This window comes from Alternaria rosae (assembly GCF_020736505.1).
Source record: "Alternaria rosae strain MPI-PUGE-AT-0040 chromosome Unknown BKA58scaffold_6, whole genome shotgun sequence".
In the NCBI taxonomy this organism is placed as follows: domain Eukaryota; kingdom Fungi; phylum Ascomycota; class Dothideomycetes; order Pleosporales; family Pleosporaceae; genus Alternaria; species Alternaria rosae.
Window position 1 is genome coordinate 2,328,086 of NW_025763575.1, and position 14,088 is coordinate 2,342,173.

The window sequence follows — 14,088 nt, forward strand, 5'->3', positions numbered from 1 at the left end:
TTGCCCTATGCTTCAGGCTCATTTTAAACCGACTGATCTTCGTTATGTCCACTCATCGAAGTAAGGAAGCGCCTTTGACGAGGACCGGGCGTTCACGATCCCATTTCGTGACATGGAGTGATTCAGACTGGGGCCTTGTCTTGCCATTAGCTGAATCCTTCTCTCTATCACCGCCCCATCTGAGCCTTGGATTATACCACCTTTCGCTATCTTCGTTACGTCACGGTCCCATTCGTATCCTGACTTGGAGTTTCTTCTAAGCAAAAGCCTCCTTCGCAACAAAATGGGGCGGCCGTCTGCGCGAGCCATGAAGAACTCATTCTCAGGGATGCTATTTCCAGCTCTCAATCTCAGTATGAGGGGGCTCACTCTGATCCCCAGCATTGATACGTATTTTCACATCAAGGCTATAAAGAGGACATGCTTTGCATCTCTTCTCGACACAAACACCACAGCTTCTTCTTCACTGCTTCAACATCATCTCCATCGTCTCGTCAATTTGCTCCCTTTTATCAGCATCAGTTTCCCTTCTCGCCACCATGCGCTCAAAGCCATCCTCTGCGATGCGGCTTCTGCTGTGTTCCTCAGTCGTCTTCACAGCGTCTGCAGCCGTCATCCGCACACCACTCAAACAGCGCGCGGACCCCCCCGTTCTGGAGGACTGCCAGATAGAAATCCAGAATGAGATGGCCAACGATCTCGGCAGAGTCAATACAGATGGCACAGCCGGTATTGGCGCCGAATTTGAGAGTCCTGAATTCTACTTCGAAACAACTTGCAGCCCAGAGGATACATTCGCAGCCAAGGGAAAGGTCATTGCCGATCGAACGGGCACGAACTGGAAGCTTACTGCGGACTCTATCTCCACCGAGGGGAAACTTAATGCTGAATACATCATCGATGGCGTCAAGGTCAAAGTAGGCAGCACAGATGATGCAACCAATGGCGCAAAGGTCGCGGGAGCTCTCGCCCAGGATCTTGTAAGAGCCGCCCAGCAGGCTCGTGATGCTTCTTGCTAACCGCTTCAGATTGACTGGTACCCATGGAGCGGCGATAGCGACTCACCGGCACGACAGGTCAAAATAGCCGAAAACAACTGCAATCCGTGGAAGATCATGACCAATAGCGACACACTACCCGAAAAAGTGAATTTCCAGGCTCAAATCACCGCGGGGATGCCGTTGGAGGCGCTATACAGCCTGATGAAAGAGAGCTTCGAAGACCCCCCTGTGGATGAAAGGAATGTCCTCGATGGGTTCAGTGGCCAAGGGGATGAGTATCTCATGTTTGTGACGAAAGAGCACTTCAAAACTAGTCCAGGTGGCATTAGCCCGGAAATGGTCACGGATGATGTGCTGGCCTTTTGCACCTTGGTTTTGTCGTACGCCAAAGTTGCGAAAGAAAATCCGCGCGCAAGTCCCAAGCTTTTCACGACGTTCATGCCCCGAACAAACTTCAACAAGATATTTTCGCAGGTTAGCTCCAAGTTGCCAGCAAAGGGAGACGACCTTTGGTCGCTGTTCAACATCCTTGCATGCTACCAGCGTGGCGGAACAGAGTAAGTTTTGGCTAGATTTTGTTTTGACCACGCTAACGAAACATAGAATCGATGAAGACCTGTGTGAGGGGAGTGTTGACAGTCCAGAGCCTATCGACAATGATTTCGGTGACCTCACGTATTCTCAAGGCGGAGCCAAGTGCAACATCAAAGATTGGATCCGTGGTCTAGACCCGGAATCGCAAGACAACGATGCTCTTACCGAGTTCGACAAGGTCAATGACGGGTCTATCGGAGCCCTGGGCACGACTCAAGAAAAGATGTTCAACTCTGAGCGCTCTGTACCTCTCTTCGAATTCCGCGATCTCGACGTCGTCTCGACGGATGGGATGGAAGACTTTATGCGCAGGGTAGACCAGGCCATCCAAGATCTTCACAACAATTTTGTCAACGCGCCTGGAAAGAGGGTCAGGCGTGGTGTCTGCGATAATCGTGAGCCGGAGCTGGAGCCGCAGCCTGAACCTGAACCGGAGCCGACGGGACCAACCAAGCAACTCGCAGTCCTCTCTTCCTTCGTTGTAGGCGCTCCCACTTTGGACTGGCTTTTCCTCGAGGCCGACTACCAACAGGGCGTCGAATGCCGCGAAGACTTTCTCCGCCCCTTCGACACTGAGCCCTGGGATTTCTCTGGCAATGGTGCACAGGCTGGCTCGACATTCCCTGGCGGCACACGAGAACTCGACCTCGAGATTGACGGGCAGAAATGCCAGTACCAGAACGACGGCGACGACCCAGGAGCGCTTTGGTGTGGCGAGAGGGTCATTGGCTGCATCAACGACCCGGCCGACAAGGACCCCGAAGACGCGAATTCGGACAAGGGCAATTATATGTGCGGCGATTACACGCGACAGCCTGTGTTTGTCTGCCCTTGGTAGTTGCGCAGTACATGATGTTGGTCGGCATTTCTAGACTGTTCCGCACATGCGAGATTGGAGGGCGTTTTGGGGTCTTTTGTACAGTAGTTCCGTCGCTCTCTTTGTGTTCGTGTTTTGTCGTTAGTGTTTCGGTGGCTCAGGTGGTGCGAGATCGGGGTCTGTGCTCAACGCTAGATTCCGGCGGCAAAAGATGGAACTCAACACCATCATGTCGGCACCACCTCACCTATCTTGTAAAGATATGTAGAACAATGGTTTTGCTTACTTAATCCTTGCCTCTAGCTTTGCGTTCATTGACTTTCTGCATAGTCATGTAGTCGGGTTACACGGCTGAAAGCGCCACGGCGCGCGATTGCTGCACAGCCCCGCATCACTTCAGCAGCCTGGGACAACAAAATATCGTTTACCTAGAATGCATCCTCACTCTAACACGACGTTCGTAGAATGCGATAAAGAAGTACGCGAAACGACGAAAGCGAGATACCTACCTACCTTACGCGATCGGCGAACGAGCAATGATGAACCAGAGCCATCTGGAAGCCAACCAGACCATCGCAGAGCCGCACAAGATATGGGTTGAGCCGCAACCGGAGCCCGCAATTTACAAGCATCAGCCGCTCAACAGTTCATCAGACGAGATACGCCTGCTCAAGCTTCGTAAATCCAATGAAGGTCCTCTGTGCTGCGAGATCCAAATCTTTCCGCTCAGGCAGGCCCCGGAATATATCGCGCTATCCTACCGGTGGGGCCCGCCATCGCCTTTGCATGATATCTTCGTCGGAGACCAGAGACTCAAGATCCGAGACATTCTCAATTCATGCTTACTGGAGCTGCGAGAAGATGTGGATGCGTGGCTATGGATAGATCAAATGTGCATCGCTCAGGCAGATACCACGGAACGAAACCACCAGGTCGGCATGATGTCGCGTATCTACAGCAACGCTACATCTGTCATCATCTGGCTAAGCGATGTACCCTTAGCGCCTCTGGGGGAAGTTGATCGCTTCAACGACCAGGACCTTGATGCTGGGTCGATCATTGTGCTGTTGAACAACATTTACTTTACAAGACTGTGGATAGTACAAGAGATACTGCTTGCAAAAAGTGTCAGAATCTATCTCAACGGGAAACGCTGCGTTGCATGGAAGAAATTACAGAACGAGTACTCTACAATGCTGAAGCTGGTAGGGCTTGGCACAATGCCTCGTGCGATCTTCGGCCTCATGAATTATACGAGAAAGCGTTGGGGCTCAAAGCCACAATTGGCGTGGACGAGATGCATCAGTAACTTTTCCGCAAATGCATGTGGGGACGCTCGAGACAAGGTGTATGCTATGATGGGTATTGTGGACGAGGAGGACAGGCTCACAGTCGACTACAACAAAAGTGTCCTTGAAGTATTTCTGGACGTCGTCAACACGTTCAAGCACCCAATTGCTCGGACAACTCTAGAGAATTGCCTATACTTGTTAGGAACCCACATGGGTATCGAATTATTACAAGATCTGGAGCACCTGGCACATGAGCGTTTGGAGAAGAGCTTGCGAAGAACGGTGTCGCCGATAAGATTCAAGAAAGCAGATCACGAAGAACAGAGGGATTATTGGTGGTACGAATGCAACGGGAAGAAATCTTGCTACCCTCGCCCACCGTCTGCATCTCCCGCCGCCCCCTACAAGCACACCAGCGGGATATCTGGACGGACGATGTAACGTCCGCTACGAATACTCGCCAAACTTTCCCACCTTTTTCCCTCAACCGAAACCCAAGATCGGGGGTCGCGCGTCACGTCGGCAAAATCGACGGCATCATCGGAAGTCTAGCTCGGTGTCTGTGGAACACCGCCCCGCATGTGTGCAGGTGAAGTCCTCATGTTGAAACTCTGACCGCACCCTCCAGACGTTATCAACCGAACTTGGCTACCACCCACTGCTACTAGAGGCGCAGGGGCAGTCAAGAGGTCTAGCCTTAATCTATCGTTGCGACGACCCCAGCATCAACGCCAAGAACACAAGTCAACAATATAAATATCTCGAAAGAGCAGAGAGATGCAGAACCGCAAACAAGTAAGAGAAAGTCCAAACTTGTCGTTTGCACTCGAGGCTCACGAGAGGTTAGGCCCTAGTACTGATCTGGTATCCATGGATGCGACCCTACTATGATTGCTAGAGTCACTTGATAGGCGAAGAGTAGATGAAGTCCTCTACGGGACATAACTGTAGCGGATCCACATGTGAATGTGCAGAGAGGACGTGCTGCGACGGGCAAAGATGCGGCGGTGAGGGCAGGCGCGGAAAGGGTCATTGCTAGATGCTCACACCTGCTCATGTTATGCGAGGACGACTTGGCGCAATCAAATACTAGCTTTATTGGAGTACAGCAGCAGAACTGTTGATGATATGCTATCCGCTGAATCGCGCATACCCACGGTTTGGCTCGAGCAGTGGGTGCAGCTTTGCTCTGTAGCCTATTAGCGATACGTGGCAGCTCGAAGTCAATATCTAGGGACGGGTAACTGCAAGACCGTAACAAAAACACGTCTTGGCCGACGACGTCAGGTCAGGTAGTTGTCAACAAGGGCCCAGAAGAACTGGATGCATGTTGATGAAGATATTTGCGCCGTCAGTACAGTCTCGCAAATGGGCATCCTCGCACCTCAAGCTCTCGGGGTGTAAAGCATTCGTTACGAACACCTCGATAATGTGATGCAAATACAAATGCACAGAAAGAAACTTCTTCCTCAAGCGACTGGCAAGCCAGAAATCTCAATGAAAAAGTGTTCGCGTCAGCCAGAGATAGTGCGATACTGGCGACACTGTGGTCCTGAGTATGAGCAAGCCCAGGGACCCAAGACCTGAGTACAAAAATAAGAATAATCTTGAAGTCACCGTAGTGACCTGGGATATATTAGCGCGATGTTGGTGAGAGCAGCATAGAGGAGAGACTTACGTTTCAGAGATTAAACTGAAAAGAACAGATACTACACTTGATCTGAAGGGTGGCAGTCAGTAGAGGCCTTGCATGCGTTTGTTGGGGGACGTACCTAAGCCAAAAGGCAAAGAGAGCTAAGGAGGGAAGCAGGGGACGGGCTGGGCGAGGTTGATATGGGCGCTGGGGGCTTGGCGCGCTAACTGTCACATGATCGTCTACTAGCGCTGCAAGTACGCTTTGGCCCTGTGAAGGTGGGTGACCATGGACCCTGCGCCGAACTTTTGCAGACGGGGCACTGTGGTAATGGCAGCGGTGCCTTTATACAATACCTAGGTAGAGACGAGTTCATCTTGAATGCATACACTCTCAGTATAATCCCAGCATGACATGGATGCGACCGACACCTTCGATTGCTACAGGAACCCCACGAGCATTGTAAACGGGTCCACGGGTCCCACCCGAAACAGACTTCCTCATGCGCCCGAAACCTTGCAACGGGATTGATCCGCTGTATTACAACCTCGAAGCTTACAACATCGCTCTCATCACAGTCGCTCTCCTCAACATGCGCCACCTACCACTACTTCCAGGCGCCCCTCGTTGCTCCAGTAGATGAAAGCATTCACGTACTCCAACAGAGACACGGAAACATACGAAGGTCGTCCAGCTAGCACGCAGGATACTAGATGAACTGCTGCGTGTGGCTGTTGCAAGTTCTCATCACCGTTCCTGATTGGTACGCGTCTTTGCTTATATGCATCATGCAGGAAGCTGAACGTGTCAGTGGCCAAGCATTCTGCGCGCAAACCCCCATGGCTGAGAGTTTGCGCAACTTTGCGCGTTCAGGGTGGGTGCTTGGACGACCCGGCACATATCTGGAAGTGATGCTTGTGTTCCATACAATTGTAGCCTTCTCGTCGAATTTAGGACCCGAAACATCCGTGACCCCGACATACCGTTATTATGGAATCCTCATTTGATACATTTGACTTCTCGCGCAGCTCTACCGACGCGATAGCCCTTCCGGCTTCCCATTATTTGAAGACCAGACCCTCAAATCCGACCCTCTTCGTTCCGGAGGCACACACTGGCGGTGCGCGCACTGCGTAGAAAGCGTACTCTACTCGCCTGCAAACGGGCACGTCGAACATGTGCGCATGTGGACATGTTGTCAATGCGGCTTCGCCGAGAACCGTGTCTCACTATGGGCTGCATGCTCCATGTGCGACGCCACCAGTTTTCTTGACAATTACGCCTGTCACTACCCTTCCGTGTTGGAGGTTGCAACGAACGGAGCAACGCATGATAGTGTTACCTACGAGGCTTCAGAAACGGTTCGTGTGCAAGTGCCAAAGATGGGAAATTTTCTAGGACTACATGCAGCGGATGATTTGATCTCTACGGTTCAGCAGAACTTGTCGTCATTTGCATCGTTCTTTGATAACTACTAGGAAGTAGAAGACGTAGAAGTGCTTGACAGTTACAATGATACGGGCAGGCTGATGTCGATCGAAGACGAGATATTCCCTGGCCTTGGGTTTGTTAGAGCGGACCTAGCTCATGGATGTCACGGCAACATGACGACATCACATTGCAGTGATGGACTAGGCACCGCATATCCCTGCGACAACTTACCCGCTAACGGTGATTATGTGTCAATACGCAATGCGCAGTGCAAGGAGACCGAGATCAGGATGATATGTCAACGCGATGCGAAGAGTCGCACAACACTTCTCGAGAACTACTTCGCATCCTGCCCTCTCGCTTGAACGAAATCATCGCGAGCCGCTTAGAAGATGTCCGATTACCGTCCGTATGGCGTGAAATCGCGGATGACCAGCTACGCAACTCGGTAGGAGCCACTCTCGCCGACTTGTCTGCCCCAGAACATATCCTGCCTTCAGCACAGACGACACTAGATCAGGAGAGAGTATGTAAGAAGACGAACGATCTGTCTTGGTTGAATTTGGTGGACTATGCAAAACTGCAATGAGCGTTACACACGGCCCTTCTGACTTGTCAACTCTTCCTGTCTCCCGAACCTTTTCTCCCAAATCCCGTCGGCGAAAGCTTGGAGTCTGTCAAGCCTACTCTGCATCATCCTCCCACATCCAGTTTGCTCTTGGTCGTAATTCAGTCGATTGTTGGAGTCGCAGAATTGAGCGAAGCTGGTATGACTAAGGCCGGCGTAAGGGTCTGTTCCATCCCTGATCCATACACGATACAGCCTCTCCTGCAACGCTGCAACGTAGAGTGATTTGTACTGCTCGTTTTGGTGACAATGCGTTTGTAAGAACGTCTTCACATTCTCTTTGTATCGCTTCCTCTCGGCCGCGATAGCCTTTTCCGACGACTCTGTGTCGGGAGCAGTAATCATGGTGATGATGCCCTGTTCGGCTTTGGCCAGATGCGCGCGAATGCCTTGCTCCCCAAGCTCAAAGAAAGATGGGCCTGGGCGTTTGTGCCGTACGTATCTCTCCTCCGTGAACAGTGCATCCATCAACGCTTTCCAGTCGCATGTGACACGGCAGCTGGCACGACCGTCTTGTTCTTGTGCCGGAAATTGAAGTTTGAATGTGCGCGTTTCGGCACTACCGACGAAAGTATACCGTCCATCTGCAGTATCAAACCACATAGCCTGCGCGTGCTTGAAAAAGCCATCGTGACGTCCCCACAATTCACGGTCGTTCCAAGTTCTTATCCATCCGGCGTCTCTTTCCAAGGTCTCACAATCAACTACATCTTCCCAGTGCGAAGATAGCTCTCCAGACTGCGGCTTGCCTGATCGTAAGAGAAGAGAGAGCGTTGATGATTGTGGATCAATGGAGTGTTCGTCTGCGGTAGCGATGAAATTGAAGTCTATCCGGCCACCAGGTTCTCCAGAATAACGAATGTGGCTCCAATCGATGCAAAGGAGGGGAAGATAAATGGCTTGTAATGCGCGCTCGCCTTCTTTCCGCCAGGCTTGCGATACTTGACGGCATGTAACCCAGAGCACGAATGGGTCGTCGACGCTTTGGAGGACTTGGATGAACAACTCGTCCGGAAGGTGGGGTAGGCAGGTGCTGGCCATTTGACCTGATTGTAATAAATGAATGATATTGTTGCGAGTGAATTTCGAGTTTCCAAGCTGGAAATCGCGTGAGCTTTAACGCGCGATACTTGTATATGAGGATTGCTGCCTGTTAAGCGAAGATGAGGCGGTGCTTATTCCCACATTTCGGTCCGTAGTGTTGCGCATCATTAACGCCATTTCAGGATATTAATAGCCTCGTACAAAGCGTCGTGAAAATGCGGAAGATATCGCAAGCCTACTACTAAAGGCTACGAGGAATTCGACGTGTTCAACTCCGGACTAGCCGTGATGGGATCGGCGTCGCAGACATGACTAAGGCAGGCTCGCAGCCAAGGTACATGTCCAAAAACGTAGCCGCAACCCCCCAACTGATCGAGCAAAAGATGCGAGGCTCAGCTGTCTCGGAGAGTTGCTGGAACGACTATGACGGCAGAGTATGGCATAGCGTAATAGGTTCCAAGGTTGCGACATTGCCTAAGCGTTACCTCGACAGCCTGCGCTTAGAACACCATATACTACTATGGCATTTCGAATCGAGTTCTAACAAAGAAGTGTATCTTGCATGGGGGGACGCGCAGCAACGAGAGGAGTGCTTCGGTTGTGGAATCGATAAACCTCATCGCGCTAAGTCACATGTCTTCGCGTTTAGCGTGAAACTTCACAAATTAGCGTGTAAGCTTCCCCGCGTCTTCTCTCTGACACCTCAGCATTCAACTCCAGATTCGAGTATCAGGCTGAATCAGATATTGGTGCCGTCGTTGAAATCATCATCCATTGATTCTGTTTTGATTCCAACTTACTAGGCAATTTCCCGACTTGCCGTACTCACGATGGCTAGTGCAACGTCGTCAACCCCATTCCGCTTCCGCGACCTCCCTGGCGAGGTAAGCCTCTCGATTTCCCGTTAATGTGCTTTGTGCTGACTTTGATGCCCCTCAGATACGCAACAAGATCTATCGCATCGCACTATGCAGCTTCAGCCCACCACCGACTACGATAACGATACAACCCTCGTCATTCCTCACCGCGACACTTGCAGAACATCAGGTCGAGACCGCGATACTGCGTGTATCCAAAGAAACACACCGCGAGGCTTATAGTGTCATGGTCAAAACCAATCGCTTCGTAAAGGTCACATCATCGCGAGGGCTCCCTATGCGCCTTGCTATGGCAGGCCAAGCGGTCCGGATGATCGCTATCGACAAAGACATTGTTGATCGATTCAAGGGATACGTGCTCGGTGTGCACATAGGTTTCAAACAACCACGATACGTTCCTTCCCCACTTGACTCCGAGAACCTACGTGAACCTGTCACCGCGATAATCCTTTACAGCGATCTGGATCGGTTTTGCAAGGCATTAAACGATGGGGATTTACATGATCCGGGGTTCAGCGAAAGGATCAAGATCTCGATCACCATGGCGCCTGTCTTAGACGTTGCGTCGAGTGACACACTATCACCCGACCTCTACGGTTTCTTCACCAAAAAGACGCAGGAAACACTGTTCATGCCGTTCATGGCCAATTTGTTTGGATACGGGACCGTCGAAATTAGTGGCCATGTCGACAGTGCTCTGGCAGCTACCGTTCGTCAAAGTCTTGCGCAAGACAGATGTTTCAATCCGGCGGCTGTTCTCGCAGAGTTTGCGGCCGCGAAAGATCGCGGGTCAAAACAATTTAAAGACCGCCAATTTGAGGAGGCCGTCATTGGTTGGCAGGACGCCGTTTACGATATGGAGCAGTTACGTGAGTCCAGTTCTTGGCCAAATTTAATTCGTAAGGGAGGTGATGCATTCGTTGCGGAAATCGCTCCGTTGTATTTTCTGATGCAACTCAACATCGCTCATATTCAGATTGCCAACATGCAAAAGAAGGCGTTTGGGGCCGAGCTATTGGCCGATGGCGCGCTGAACTCTGCAACGCGGTCGTTGAAGCCAGGCTTCTGGAAACCTGATTACAAGTACAGACCTTCGCTTCAGCAGTTCGCCAAGCTGCGGTATCGGTACGCAATGTTCATGAGGCTGGAAGGGAACCCACAAAATGCGAATCGGGCTTTGAGCTACATTGACAAAGCTCTTGTGTCGCAGCCGGGTGATGGTGTACTCCTCAGAGAGCGTGAGAACATACTGGGGTGGATACAACGGCTCTGATGCCATTTCAACGACTCCAATACGCGCTCGAACGCCTTTCAAAATCATATATCGGGTCCTAAGGAGCGACCATAGGGTATTGGCTTCCCGCACTGGTGCCTGAGAAAGCTAGGACCTGTTGGCTCGTGCTCCAGAGCGCGCTACAGACGACCCCACATTGATCCTACCCGTTGTTCTATCTACGCTTCCCTCCCACAGCATCGTTTCTCTGGAGTTCCGAAACCACGTCCGCCACCAGAAGTCGCGCAGTCACCATGCTATCCAACTCCGCTCAACCCTTCCGCTTCATGGACCTGCCCGGAGAACTGCGCAATCAGATATACTCCCTGTTGCTATGTTCGTTCGGATTTCCAGTCGAACAGACGATCGAAAACTTCCCTTTGCCTATTGCATCTGATGGCCACCGCACAGACACAGCCATCCTCCTCACCAATCGTCGAGTCCATCTTGAAGCCTACGACGTCATGGTGAAATCGAATCGTTTCGTCGTTGTCCGCGCATCTCCGCCTTCACCGCTCATGGAAATCCTCCAGGAGGGTGATGTAACGGTCATCACCCTCAACGATCTGCATATCTCTCAGTTCAAAGGCCACATGCTCTCAGTCACGTTATCGATGTCAACGTCTTCGCATGAGCCGCCCATGATTGTCATGCTGCTCGCCAGAGACATGCAACTTCTCTGTGAGAACATCAATCGAAGCGGTTTTGATACAAGTCTCATAATCGATGTGGACGTCGCGCCTGTGCTCGGCGAGCCCACTCCAGTCTACAAAGATACCTTCGACGCCTTCGTCTCGGAAGAAATGCAACTCAGCCTACTCACTCCATTCAGGACTTGCATGCGAGGCTTCAAGAATGTCCATGTACACGGCCGTGTTTCGTCCGAAATTGCGATCGCGACGGCGGCGGACATGTGCAAGGATGAATGGTCGGATCCTATCGAAACGCTTCACCAACTCCAAGGACTGAAAGATCACGCAGATGTGAAGTGGGACCATGGCTCTCGCATGGAAGCATCAGGGGCATGGTTTGAGTGCTTGGTAGAGATTGGCCGTATCCGCGAGTCGTCGTCCTGGAGCAATCTTGTCTCATTGGGAGCGGATTCATTCGTCGATGCAATTATTGAGCTAAGGTTCTCATGCTGCCACAGCAATAACTATGCTATCATAGCGATGCTCATCGATGCGATGGAGGGCGGCAAAGTTGGGAGGCTTAGGGACACTCTCGACATGATGTGGAGGCGTACTTTCACTGCCGCGGAAGAATGCATGGAGCCAAATCTTTGGCAGGAAGGTCGCCAATGGACGCCCTCAGATGCTCGTATTGCTAAGCTACTTTACCGACAAGCAATAATCGTTCTCCTAGACGGTAGTATTGGCAACGCAGGCCACGCACTCGAGTTGATCAAAATTGCCCTCGAACTTTCGCCTCACGACAGAGATATTATGAAAGGACATGGCGCCATACTTAAATGGATCGATTCTGGCTGCAACTTCGATGCCGATGGGGCTTCAATTCGCATCCATATGTCTGACAATGGAGACATTACAGTCGATTTGTAATATCAAGGTAGCGCCCATATGCAGTCTTTCCTCACGAGATGCTCTGGTACCTACGTTGCTGCGTCTCCGGCAGAACTCTACCTAGCAGATACATGTATGCATAAAAACCTTTTACTTACTCTCGCTTGAAGTTGATGTGATACTCTCTCTCTCGTATTCGTCTACTCCATCTGTTAATCGTATACCGGTCTATACCGTTCTTCATGTCTCCTAAACTAGAAACTACATACAATGGCTTGTGCAATGCGGATTAATGTCACAGTAATGACGTAGTAAATGCTCGTTCAGTTCTTTCTCGCCTCTGACGTGCGCTTTAGTGAGCTCCCACTGCGTCACCGCCACGCTCGGACCCACGGTTTGTGTATCGAGCGCTAGGCCGCCTTGCGCGCACGTGGGAGAGCAAACCATAGACTGCCCTCATCTTTGACCTTTGCATAACAAATTCTCATTCGACTCCGACTCCAGCCTCGCGAAGATGGCTGCTACAGTCGACGCCGATATGGATGCTACTGGCAGGAACGCGCCCTTCCGCTTCATGGACTTACCTGGAGAGCTCAGGAACAAAGTGTACACTTTGCTGCTTTGTTCATTTGGACCCACCCCAGCTCCCATCCGGGAGATTCCCGAGGACCTGTTCAGCAAGGAAAGCTTCGAGTTCAAACTTCTCTTCGCTCAGCAGTGGAATGACCCTGCTATTCTTCGTGTAAACAGCCAGGTTCATCGTGAAGCCTACGACGTCATGGTCAAGACCAGCAAATTCGTACGGATCAGTTCCCAGGATGGCCTCACTCTCCACAACATTATCGCTAGCCAAAATGTTCCGGTCGTCACGAGTGGACGACGCGCAGGGCAGTTCAACGAGTCCGTCAAGATTACACTGCCTATCATAATGACTCAACTTTCTAACACCTGATTGCAGACAACTTGTCGATGTCACTGTCCCTTCCGCAGATTCCGAGCTCAGCTGGCACGCAGGCGCCGCCCAATCAGCAAGCGTAGTCATCCTAAGGCGTCAACTGCTAAGCTTCTGCGACAGCTTTGAGATGGCAAGAACTGTTATACTAGGGCTCGCCAAGGCAGCGACTTTCGTCATAACCGTAGCTCTGATGCTCGCTCAGAAAGGCCCATGGTACCAGGATGACCTGACAGACTTCTTCTCCAAGGCTACCCAGAAGGACTTGCTCGGGCCACTGACTAGCATGCGAGACTTCAAAACCGTCGAAGTGCATGGTTTTGTCGCACCAGATGTCGTAGCAGACCTGAAAGAGGCGATGATGTCAGCAAAATGGATTGATCCACATAGCATCATCGAACTCATGAAGGCAAGCAAAGACCGCGGTGCGCAACTCTACCGCGAGGGTCGACTGATGGAGGCGTTCTCCGCTTGGGTAAGCAGCATGCAGGAGATCGATTGTATGCGCGAGGGCAGCTCCTGGGATAAGCTCGTCAAGATCGGCGGCGAGCCTTGGATCGACCAGATGGCTGAGCTGCAGTGCTCACTTGGACTCAATTCAGCACTGGTCAACATTATGTTGTGGGGCCCCGACTCGAAGAACGTGTCCATACCGCTGGTTGTTCGGCAATCGCACAGGGACATCACCCTAACCGGCCTTAGAGCATCTATTTAGTGTACTCAGCCAAAATACTGGAAAGAGGGATATACATGGGTATGTCCTACTATGCTCGGGGCAAAGATCATGTACTGCCAAGCTGTGAGTATTCGGATTTGGGGTGGGAGATGGGAAGCTGTCAACGCCCTGGATCTTATCCGTGGAGCTATGTCACTTGTACCGAATGACCCCGTCGTCCGCAAGGAGGCGGAGGCCATCGTGATGTGGGCACGTGGTATGTAGGAGAGCTGTGACCATCTCCGGGTGCGTGCGACGGCATACAACACCCTGATTTTAGATACTTGGAAGACACGCATGGAAACAA

The 14,088-nt window shown here is 51.4% G+C and overlaps 6 protein-coding genes across 6 annotated transcripts; 5 read left to right on the forward strand and 1 right to left on the reverse strand.

Moving 5' to 3' along the window:
• The first annotated feature begins 308 nt into the window (after positions 1-308).
• Positions 309-2,651, forward strand: BKA58DRAFT_387577 (uncharacterized protein). The gene is made up of 3 exons (XM_046170578.1): positions 309-980; positions 1,029-1,558; positions 1,605-2,651. Exons 1-3 carry the CDS (start codon positions 540-542, stop codon positions 2,431-2,433), a joined length of 1,800 nt encoding a protein of 599 aa, XP_046024676.1. The 5' UTR covers positions 309-539; the 3' UTR covers positions 2,434-2,651.
• BKA58DRAFT_341211 (heterokaryon incompatibility protein-domain-containing protein) lies at positions 2,652-3,848 on the forward strand (the record flags this gene model as incomplete). Its single annotated transcript, XM_046168344.1, has 2 exons — positions 2,652-3,404; positions 3,450-3,848. Coding segments are annotated over exons 1-2 (855 nt in total), but the record flags the coding sequence as incomplete, so codon positions are not given.
• Positions 3,849-7,246: 3,398 nt separating this feature from the next.
• BKA58DRAFT_200992 (uncharacterized protein) lies at positions 7,247-8,592 on the reverse strand. Its single transcript, XM_046165821.1, has one exon. The coding sequence runs from the start codon at positions 8,435-8,437 to the stop codon at positions 7,361-7,363; it is 1,077 nt and encodes a 358-aa protein (XP_046024678.1). The 5' UTR covers positions 8,438-8,592; the 3' UTR covers positions 7,247-7,360.
• A 561-nt stretch (positions 8,593-9,153) lies between these two features.
• On the forward strand, positions 9,154-10,718 carry BKA58DRAFT_200995 (uncharacterized protein). Its single transcript, XM_046165822.1, has 2 exons — positions 9,154-9,324; positions 9,380-10,718. The coding sequence occupies exons 1-2, from the start codon at positions 9,271-9,273 to the stop codon at positions 10,589-10,591; spliced, it is 1,266 nt and encodes a 421-aa protein (XP_046024679.1). The 5' UTR covers positions 9,154-9,270; the 3' UTR covers positions 10,592-10,718.
• On the forward strand, positions 10,719-12,211 carry BKA58DRAFT_200996 (uncharacterized protein). Its single transcript, XM_046165823.1, has one exon. The coding sequence runs from the start codon at positions 10,846-10,848 to the stop codon at positions 12,151-12,153; it is 1,308 nt and encodes a 435-aa protein (XP_046024680.1). The 5' UTR covers positions 10,719-10,845; the 3' UTR covers positions 12,154-12,211.
• Positions 12,212-12,628: 417 nt separating this feature from the next.
• On the forward strand, positions 12,629-14,086 carry BKA58DRAFT_459761 (uncharacterized protein; the record flags this gene model as incomplete). Its single annotated transcript, XM_046174727.1, has 2 exons — positions 12,629-13,014; positions 13,073-14,086. 2 exons carry the CDS (start codon positions 12,629-12,631, stop codon positions 13,779-13,781), a joined length of 1,095 nt encoding a protein of 364 aa, XP_046024681.1. The 3' UTR covers positions 13,782-14,086.
• Between the last annotated feature and the right edge of the window lie 2 nt (positions 14,087-14,088).